Below are 11210 nucleotides of genomic sequence, written 5' to 3'. Positions count from 1 at the left end.
TCAGTTCAGTAAATAATTATTGAATGCCTTCTATGTGCCAGGTGCCATGGTGAGTTCTAGGGGTACAGTGACACCTGAGAGCAGACACATCCAGCCCTCCTCCTGGGAGAAGTGCCAGTACTAACCCGACCCATCTGCTCCAGTGGCCCAGAATTTAAATGCTCTCCGCTTATTCAGAAGGATGTTACAAATGTAACATTGAATAATTACAAGAGCAAGTTTTTAATAACTATTTAACATTTTTGCCACTTAATTGAGCTTATACTACATACCAGGCATGTATTTATGATTGCGTTTGATTTTCTTAACTATGAAAGAACTCACCCCCTTCACTGATAAAGGAACTAAAGCTCAGAGAAAGAAAGGAAATTGACCAAACTCACACAGCTAATCACTAACAGGATAGGCTGATCTTAAATAAAGCCTTTGCTCTCTCCACTGGTCTGAATAGCCTCCTGATATTTTTTTCCCCTTTTTAAGACAAAGTAGTCTAAAATCATACGTTCTTGACACAAACCAGGGACATGAGTTAGTGCTGGACTTAAATGAGCCATGCTCTCTTTTCAAACTTTGTTGGAGGCAGTGCCCTATAAGTTCCTGTTTTAGATGACCTAGAAGATAATCTGTAGACTTTCATAAGTACTTAAATATTATCTAAGAATAAAAAGACTGAGGTCACACTCCAATCTTAGGATATATATTTATTCTCAATTTGGTAATGCTTTTATAAGGAGTTTACTGAGAGGAATTTAATGAAAAAACTTACATAGTGTATGTACTATTGATCCTAATCTTGACAATATCCATTCCTCAGTTTTCTGGTCTATGAAGATAAATTGTGTGCCTCAAGGAGGGATTTTTGTGTAAAGGTGGTCATTAGACTCGAATAAGGGAATAATACAGGTTTCTCCCATACCTTTTTTCTTTCTTTATAAGATAACAGAACTGCTTAATGATGTGGAAAGACTCAAGCAGGCACTCAGTGGCCTTTCACAGCTCACGTCCCCGAGCGGGGGCCCCAGCAAGAGGCAGAGCCAGCTGGTCGACACCCTGCAGCAGCAAGTGAAGTCCCTGCAGCAGCAGCTGGCTGTGAGTAGCCTGCCCTTGGAGCCTTCGTGCGTGTGCGGGTTCATGTTAGTTGGTAAAAGTTTATTTAGAAGTCACATTAATTTGTGGCTCTGCTCAGGTCCAGGAAGATAATCACGTTTGCTCAGAGTTACTTGTACTAGTGGTAGATGTGCTGCCTTTGATACGCCAGGCATGGCCCTGAACACTTTACATACTTTGACCTTGATCTTTATCACAGCCCTACAAGGTTTTATTCCCCCCCCCCTTTATTCTTAAGGGAGCAAAGATGAAAATACTTGAGGCCTAGGGACATGCAGCTAGAATTTAATCCTGGGACAGGCTGACTCCAAATCTGGCATCTTTCTAACTGCAGCACAGTCTCTAAAATACTGGTCCACTCAACTAAAGGAGTGTGATATTTTACGCTTACAAATAAAGGTAGGCATTCCTCTGGTTTTAAAGCTTATATATTAAAAGAAAACATCTGGAAATATATATATCCATATATGTATGTCCTTTCTATGGGAAAGAAAGCAAGTGAATTGAGAAACTGTGAAGATGGAAGCTTGTTCTAAACTCTGCCACTTAAAAGTGAGTGACATGGAACATTCCCCTTAATCCTTGGCCTCCTTATCCATAAAATAGGCTAATAAGAACTGATTACTTATTTGTTTGCTTTTTTAATCAGATGAGATAAAATAACGTGCATGGAAATGCTAAGGAAAATGTAGCCCTCTCAAATGTAAATTGTTGCTAATAATTTCCAATTTTATAGGAATTGGTTAGGAGTTGTTTTTGAATAGAAGAAAGCTATTTTTTAAGGGTTCATTTTATTAACACCCTGGCCTACAAATTAATGATGACAAATTACTGATTTGGATCTTGTTGAAAGGATACAGTAGTCCCTTCAATAATTGGAAATACTGGTTTATTACTCATTATGTTCATGACACTGTGCTAAACACTGTCAGGGATAGAGAAAGTACATAGATTTTGTCCCAGGGAGTTCTGAAGAGTTAGAGAGGCAAAACACAGATCCACGAAAAGTAAAATAACAAACCCAAAAATATAAAATATAGAATTGAGAATAAGATCCCAGATTCTAAGTGGTTATGAATTCATAGGAAGGAAGGATCACTGGTGTGGTGGTGCGAGCTAGTCAAAGAGGAAGGGAACAACTAGCCTGAACCTGTAAGGTAGATGGCATTTTGGTAGGTGAATGGAATATAGAGAATCTTCCAGGCAAGGGAAATTGTAGGAAGGAGTGGGTGGAGTGGATTGCAAGGGGCATACCCATGAGGCAGTGAGAGGCTGCTCAGCCTGGCTGGTCACCAGAGTTACATTTGTGGCAAAACGGCCAAGCCTGTTGAGAAGCAAGTGGGTGAGTTTGGATTCTCTTTTATATGGAATGAAGTTTCTTCTGAGGTTTTTGAGCCAACAGTGATATGAGCAAAGAGCTACCTTAATTTCAGGAGCATGAAAGGAAATAAAATCTAGAGGCAGGAAGACAAGATGGGAAGCTTTTGCAGTAATCCGAAGTAGAAGTTGGTAGGTGTGTCTGGATGATCTCGTGGCACGAGATGTCAACTAAGGCAGTGATTTCCCAGTATGGAGGACGAGTGGCATTGCTTTCACTAGGTTCCCACACATTGATTAGGAAAGTTATACTACTGTTATGCTACAAGGTTTTGCATCGTCAGGCCCAAGGTGATTTGTTACAAGGTGTGGCAGGAGCATAACATGGAGGGAGCACACTTGACTACTTGTAGTGTCAAGCCTGAAGGTGGCATTCCCACAAGTCTCTGTGTGTTTGAAAATGTGAATGCCGATGCTCTGACCTGTCTGTCTTTTCACATTTCTAGGATGCTGACAGACAGCACCAAGAGGTGATTGCAATTTATCGGACACATCTTCTTAGTGCTGCACAGGTAAAACAAAGCAAAACAAAAAAACAGAACAAAAAAACTCTTCCTCCTTTGGAAACGATTTCATTTCATTTTTATTTTCTTCCTAAGAGTCCTTTCCATTTTATTTTTAGAAATCCCGGTGTCGTTAACATGCAGTGCTGTATTAGTGTCAGATGTACAATACGGTGATTCAGTAGTTCCACACGTCATCTGGTGCTCAGCACAGCCGCACTGCGATCCCATTTTGGAGAAGACCATTTTTTATTTTCAAGTACATTTATGAGAAAGTCATTGATGTGCAAAGTAGTTGTACCCCATATGCTTATTTAAAAATAATTGTGTTTCTTTTAATCATGGCTTGTGTATCTCCCAGCAAAATTTACAAAGCTATATGGTAACACAACATCTTAAATTTCGTGTTCTCTCCATCTGCTTGTCACTCATTTTATAGACAGTTTGGCAACATCTGATGGCAGCCCGTGCTAGTGGTACTGCTAGCTGGAGATAGGGCCTTGCATCCATACCTGGCTCTCAGCTCAAGAGAGTGGAAAGGGCTTCACTGTTTCTCGGGAGTATTTCTTTGACATGTAGTACTATAAAAGTGCAAAAATGACAAGGTGTGCACAAAATTGTAAGAATGTAAGGAAAAAATTGGTTCTGGTAGGAGAGTACCAATAACATTTATTTATTGAGGCTTAAACTCAGTGAAGCGTAAGATTAAGAATTCCCTTCTTTGGGGGTATAATGAGAAAGCTTTTTTTTAGAAGAATAAGAAAATGTTTGAAGAGTGCCATACTTAATGCTCTGTAGAAATCCCATGATCAGCATCTCCAGAATTCTCAGAATAGATTTTTGAGGAAGACATATTAAAAGAGATAATGTTAGAATGGCCGGTGAGATATAACAGGACTTGTTTATAGTGTCAGTCCACACTGTTTGTTTGTTTGTTTGTTTGTTTTAAAGAGGTGTTGAGAGAAAGCTTCCAAGAAGGTCATTTTTTATTAAAAGGAACTAGGTAAAATAATAAAAAGGAAGAAACTCCACAGTGTCAAATTCTTAAAACCAAAAAGCCTTCCTTTTCTATCGGAGATAAAGGGGTAACAAAAGGAAAAGAATGGATTATGGTATGATTGGCTACTTTCTTTTGCGGAGCTAGAAGATGAGCTGGGATTTCATGGTACCATTGACCCGTGAACAGTGGGAGGCAGGGGAGCCAAGCCTGCAAGGTCGAAACCTCCACATATAACTTCCGATCCCTCCAAAAACTTGACTACTAATAGTTTATTGTTGACTGGAAACCTCACCAATAATATAAGTAGTCGATTCAATTAATACACATTTGTTATGTTATATTTATTTTATACTTATTATATACTATATTCTTACAATAAAGTCAGCTGGAGAAAAAAATATTAAGAAAACCACAAGAAAGAGAAAATACATGTATTTTGTATTAATATCGTATACCATATGATATTAATAAAAAATCTGTGTCTGTGTGGACCCATGGTTCGAACTCCTGTTGTTCAAGGGTGAACAGTATTGAGGTTGTTAGGACAGTTGACGGACAGCGGAATGGGACCTTTAGGATGGAGAGGGTAGAAAAGTGTTGAAGATGTGTATCAGAGAGGATGAGGAACTCATTCAGGTCTGGTATTGGCCAGAAGAGGAAGAGCGTGCTCTCGTCGAGAGACACTGCAAACTAGCGAGCCTTTCAACTTTGTCTAATGTCTGCTTCCAAAAGTTGAAATTCTACTGACTCCTAATGAAACATAACAAAAACAACTGGCATCTGAAATAGTCTTGCCTTCTGGCATCATAAAGTTAACTAAGAAATTCAGTTTAGTCAACTATGGCTAATGTTTGAAATTTAAACATCCTGCTGTTATAGAAACAGATTTTGGAAGCATAACTTTTTATATTAATAGGAAGTGTTATGCTAAAACCTGTTCAAGTGTTCAAGCAAAGAAAAAGGGGAAGAGGGTGTTGTTAGCTTACCATATTGACTCGCATTTAATCAACCTCTTGCCATCTTTTTAAGTTCAAAGTGTTTCTTCCTAAATATAAATGGCTAACATACATATAAAAAAAGATCTCAACCTCGTCGGTAATGGAGAAATGCGAATAAACAAAGGAGGTATCATTTTTCACCGAGGAGATTGGCAAATACTAAACAAGATGATCATCTGGCGTGTTGGCCAAGGTGTCTGGGAAATTGGCATTTATACCCTGTTGGTGGGAGTGTAAATTGTTACGACGCCTGTAGGGGAAGTTTTGTAGTGCTTAGCAAAATTAGCAGTTGAGCCTGCTCTTTGAACAGGCAATTAGGAATCTGCCCATAAAGATGGGCGACACCTTAAATGGGCATCACTGCGGGACCAAGTAAAGAAATGATGATATATCGTAAGTATTATTATCCAATAACTTAAAATAATTAGGGATACAGCTGGGGAAAGACTTTGTGACATTAGGTGAAAGGGCAAGTTGGAAAATCATACCAGTGATCCTACTTAGGATAAGAATATAGGTATGGGGTCTTTTTCATTAATTACTTTTCTAATTACAAAAACATTTCTCAGCAGGAGCAGGAAAAAAACTTAACTTGGAGCTGACTTTGCTTATCTACAATTCATGCTGCCCCTATTATCTGAGCCATTATTAAAAAAGAGAGAAGGAGAAAAGTTTGTCCATCTGTCTTCTGATAACAAGTGTTGAGAGCAGCAGGTTTCTACTTTTTTTTTTTTTTAGATTTTATTTTTTTATTTATGACAGAGAGAGATCACAAGTAGGCAGAGAGGCAGGCAGAGAGAGTGAGAGGGAAGCAGGCTCCCTGCCGAGCAGAGAGCCCGATGCAGGACTCGATCCCAGGACCCTGAGATCATGACGTGAGCCGAAGGCAGCAGCTTATACCACTGAGCCACCCAGGCGCCCTGGTTTCTACTACTTTTAAGCTGACTCTTTCTTTCCATCACACAGCTCTGCTCTCCTTTCCAGGAGATCCTTTAGAATATCACTGCAATGATGAGGCTTTAGCATTTGGTGAATCACAACCACTTAGGCCCTGTTTCAAAGCCTCGGGCTTTAGAATTCATGTGTCCGTGAGGATGACATAAAATATTTCTGCCTTTCTTCTTTCTCTTCAGGGTCACATGGATGAAGACGTGCAGGCAGCCTTACTCCAGATCATACAGATGCGGCAGGGGCTCGTGTGCTAAAGGCAGTCCCGACCAGCTGGGGCGTGCTTTAGCTGCTGGTGCTCTGCAGTCCCAGTACAACTCCATGGCCATCCTCAGCTGCCTTGTGCTGGTTATAATTGAAATAAAATATATTTTGTTTCATCAGCAAGTTTCTTTTTTTTTTTTTAAGATTTTATATATTTATTTGACAGAGAGAGATCACAAGTAGGCAGAGAGTTGGGTAGAGAGAGAAGGGGAAGCAGGCTCCACGCTGAACATAGAGCCTGATGTGGGACTTGATCCCAGGACGCTGAGATCATGACCTGAGCTGAAGGCAGAGGCTTAACGCACTGAGCCACCCAGATGCCCCAGTTTTGTTTTGTTTTTAAATTAGATGGGTATGTTACTGAGTTTTTCCCTATCAGTTCAACTCTTATGTTCTATATATGTTAATTTTATGGTCAGGCAAACAACCTAACACTGCCTCAGATGGGCTATGTGTTTTTAAACTGTTGAGTCCGTAATAAAGCATACACCACCTTCGTAGGGCCATATGAAGAGGGGTCAGGCTGAAATAATTTTTAAAGATTTCTTTTAGATAAATTAATTTGGTAAGTGGATCAAAATATCTTTCTGGTCTTCAGCTAAGCCATGAGACCAAATGTGATTTTAAGGAATGCATCGTAACTTGGCTGGCCAAGTTGCATTTTTATTGAAGTAACTTCATGAGTGCCTTTGACTTGTTTTAGAGGTACAGATTTTTTTCTTCTTATTTAGTAACTTTCATACCCCTTTAAATACACTTCTTTTTATAAAGCTGTGTGCAGTGCTAAATTACATTTAGATTAAAAACAGGCAAGGGTAGAATGTATCAGGAATTTATATTAAAATGGCCTCATAATATCCACAACAGCATTTTAATTTTCACTTGTGATTTCTCTTGCCATAGTATTTAGAGAACTATGATAAATGGTATACTAGATTTTTCAGTGTCAAAAATTATAAGCTTTTTTTAAAGCAACTACTTTGACATTTGCTACTGTAGTAACCAAACACTATACATACATCCTCCAAATGCTTTATACCTACTTATAGGAAAATTGTACTAATGAAATTCATAACATGCAGTTTTCCTGCAAAATTAGAGAACTGATTTTAGAAAACAGATTTTTTAGGTTTTAGGTGAAAGGGCAATAATAAACTGTAAGAACGTAGATCACAAGGAAAAAAATAAAATGGGCCATGTTTTAATAAATATTGTAACCAACCATTTTTATTAACTATATCTCATTAAGAAGAGTTTATGTGTTTTGCTATTTTTACTAATACTTTGTTTACCATTCAGATTGAAGATTACTAATTTGACTGTTAGCAAATAAACTGAACAAATGAATCCTTTCAACCAAGTTTTCTTTTCATTGCAAAATGTGCCTTAGCAATAATCTTTGAACATTCTGGACCAGATTTCTTATTTATTTAGTTATGCCCAGCATGGGCCTTGAACTCACAACCCTGACATGAAGAGTTGCATGTTCCACTGACTGTGCCAGCCAGGCTCCCAGATTTTCTGGTTCCAATTTTGTATAGTAACAAGGACAAAGAGCCATCAAAACAGCTTCTTCCACCAGAAACCATCATATTTCTTTATTGTAGGAACAACAATGAAAAGTCAGAATTGGATTTATTTTTTAATTCTTTAGATATTTTTCTTTTTTTTTAAGATTTTATTTATTTATTTGACAGAGATCACAAGTAAGCAGAGAGAGAGAGGGAGAAGCAGGTTCCCCACCAAGCGGAGAGTCTGATGCGGGCCTCGATCCCGGGACCCTGAGATCATGACCTGAGCCGAAGGCAGAGGCTTAACCCACTGATCCACCCAGGCACCCTAGATATTTTTCATGTAAAAAAATTGGATTCTTTAATTTTCATATTTAGTGTTGTCTTTTGGCATGAGTTCTGTTTCATCAGTTTTATTTAGGTCTTCTTTGAAGCTCTAAAGTAGAAAACATTCCTTACTGCATAGTCACATTTCAGTGTTGCATTTTCCTTAATAGAGCTGGGAGGGAACCTCATGTGTGCTTTATTTTGTCCCCAATCACCAGTAAAATGTGGAATATTATTTTGAGCATCCTCGTAAAAGATTTACAAGGTCATTTATGCCATGTGCCACTTTGGAGAATTTGGTGTAGAGAACGACGGGTCCACCGATGATGTCGCCCATTTTCAGTCCACCACATGGAGGAGCAAGGAACCCTCTTGAATTAATCCCACCTTTTGATATCAAAGGCAGAGATGGCCTTTATGACACTGAAGGCTAAAGCTTCTTAGATAGTAAACAGTGGAATGTGCAGAGTAGGTAGATGCTGGTCTCTGCTCTTCAGTGGTCAGAAAAACTAGGACATCTGAAGGAATATCAGTTGTGTCTGAGATGTGAGTGCTCTCAGGAAAAGTCACCAAATTCCTATTGGGGCACGTTCCTTTGTTGAAAGCTTTATTACTTTCCCACTATTTCATTCGTACCATTCCTGCTTCATCAGGAAAGCTCATTCTTTTTGTCAGAGGATCCATGTTATAAAGAACTCTTAAAGTCGAATATTCATTCAACAAACATCTTAAATTGTAATATTACAGTGACTTACTCACTAGCTAAACCTGCGCTGTTCTAAGACTCCAGGTGAATGTATCTTCATCTTTCTGACGGCTTGCTTTTTATTCCAACTTTTGCTCTTGACCCTAGCCAAATATTCCATGGTTTAAAACTCTTAGGCATTGGATCTTTGCTGCTTTAGGAATCTTGCCGCTTGAGAACACGAGTGCATTACCAGCTTTCCTCGAACAAGCACCTAAAAACTGTTCTCCACATGCTTCTCACTTACCTGAAGGGTTCCTGTTCTTGGTTGACTTGCTTCAAAGTAGAAAAGGGAAGGGTTTCAAGTTCATTTTTGGTGCCCACGGTGACAAGGCCAATTGGTGCCTGCCCACATAAAGCTAAACCTTAGGCGGCAATGGCCAGAAGCTTCTCTTGATGTCCGCTTCACCACAGTGGAAGACAACTCCTCCTTACTGCCTTTGCATTCTCCTCATCACTGGACTCTGCAGCCTCGCGTGATCTTTTTTCTTCTCATAAGTTCTATGCGTCACAGTAGTGGCGGTACCTCTGGCACCAACATAGAGACAGAGAGAGACTTGCCTGTGATGAGCAGGCAAAAATATGGCGGCCCACGCCTGCCAGAGAAGGAAGAGCCTGGGCCTCGCTCCTGGCTGCTGCACGCTGTGAGTGAGATTCAGCAATGATGACGTTTCAGAAAAGAGGGAAAAAATGGCACCATCGAATATGTATATGCAAAGTACAACACAGAAAATGGGCATCTCCACTCCCTTCCATTCAGTGATCTCCCCAGCTGAGCTGCGTCAGAGTCTGTTGTCCAAGTTCTTTCCCAGGTTTGGGCCTTGGCGACTTGAAACACGACTGCCTAGATTGGACCTCTCCAGGTAAATAGTAACCTGCAGTGTTAGCACGGCTTCTGTCTCTGGCCACATATGGGGCCTCCACCTTGCAAGAGTCATGATGGTAGAGATTTTTTTAAAAAGCCCAGAAGCTGCAGCAGGGGTGGCATTCCAGGGCACGGAGCACCGAGTGCCCTCATGGTGAACATTACTGGTCATGTGGTGTCGCTTACGCATTAGAGGCCGGGTTCGTCATTTATGCCCGCAGGAACAAACTTCGGTGAGGGATGGATTCAACCAAAAAGGGAAGGTTACAAAATGTCATATGTAAATGAGAAAGAGCCAAGACTTGTGAGGATTGCTTCCCCAGTAGCTGTGTGTGTGTGTGTGTGTGTGTCTGTGTGTATGCACCTACATATACGTACTTACGTTCTACTCCATGAAATAGTAGAAGAGACATCGGTAAAAATAATGCCCATTATAATTGCTATTTGGCCTCAAACTGTTGTACTGAATGGGCCTGATTCTTATATTTTAAACAGCTTTGCAGTTTGTTTTTCGAGATAGCGGTGCTGGGAGTATTCTGAATTCAGGAAAGAGTTTAGAGAGGTTATTGCCTTCTTAATAATTTAGAGCTTCTATTGCTCTGCCAAGTCAGAAGATTAACATTTAATAGGAAAAAAATTATATATCTTTAATTCCGTCACGGCTATTAGATCGGGTGGATTTTACATTAAGTGACAAAGATGTCGAGCATTTAAGGACCATTAAGCTACAGGACTCTTTTATTGGGTTCTGACGCCTCTGAGTCCAGGTCCCGTGGCGAAGAGTATTTGTGTCATAGATACAGAACGCATTAAGGACGAGGAAAAGGGCATACATTTTTAAAAGAAAAGAAGCTGTGAAAAGGAGTGATTTTCCACGTTGTGAACAGCTACCATACAGATTCAGTGTGATTTTAAACTAATTAGTTTTGTTCCTTATCAAGTGGCTGCCTCAGAGGCTACAAGAGGATGGTGACGGGCACTCTAAAAGTGGGACTTGCAGGAAATCCAACTACCTGGGCACCCTCTCTCGATATTTCACTTGAGAAACTAGGTTTCCAGTAGTTTCCAGGTCGCTCTAGATCATAAAGAATTTAAGTTCAAAAATGCCTTATCTAGTGGTCCTTAAGGACAATGAAAGGAAACAAAAGAGAGAATTTACTTCTAATAAGTGTTTACTTTTTTTTAGTAATGCCCAACTTATCAAAGAGGGGACCCACTCCTGAGAAGACCCATGGGGAGAAAGTCCGCGCCATCCTTTTAATTAAGTGCTTGTAACATACCTCACGTTATGGTAATTAAAACACGACAAGCAGTATCTTAAGCATTAGAAACGTTTCTTACTCGTTTTTCCGCCGTGCCTCCTGTCCCATTCCCACCTCCAAAACCCTGGGAAGAGTATAAAAGCAAAAAGATACAGGGAGGATGTAGGAATGGAGTTCATCTCATGCGTAACTTTTCCCCCTTGCAATGTCCAAACAAATGGTGTGATTTTTCTTTCCTGCTATTCTAGGCTGTTTTTAATTGCCTCCGACTAAAGTGGCACCTTATGGGCTGCTTCAGAAATT

At 39.9% G+C, this 11210-nt stretch overlaps 1 protein-coding gene across 3 annotated transcripts in view; it reads left to right on the top strand.

Annotated features, from left to right (window-relative positions):
• The window catches only part of UACA (uveal autoantigen with coiled-coil domains and ankyrin repeats), a 96795-nt gene extending 90482 nt beyond the window's left edge, over positions 1-6313 (top strand). For all 3 annotated transcript variants that reach the window (XM_046009142.1, XM_046009144.1, XM_046009143.1), the window contains 3 exons: positions 937-1089; positions 2931-2996; positions 6119-6313. In XM_046009142.1, coding sequence (XP_045865098.1) covers positions 937-1089; positions 2931-2996; positions 6119-6190 — 291 coding nt within the window. In that variant the 3' untranslated portion in view covers positions 6191-6313. The remainder of the gene's footprint in view (positions 1-936; positions 1090-2930; positions 2997-6118) is intronic.
• The last annotated feature ends 4897 nt before the right edge of the window (positions 6314-11210 follow it).

This window comes from Meles meles, chromosome 6, assembly GCF_922984935.1.
Source record: "Meles meles chromosome 6, mMelMel3.1 paternal haplotype, whole genome shotgun sequence".
Lineage (NCBI taxonomy): Eukaryota > Metazoa > Chordata > Mammalia > Carnivora > Mustelidae > Meles > Meles meles.
The sequence above is the reverse complement of the archived record's forward strand: the minus strand, read 5'-3'. Positions and strand labels throughout refer to the sequence as shown.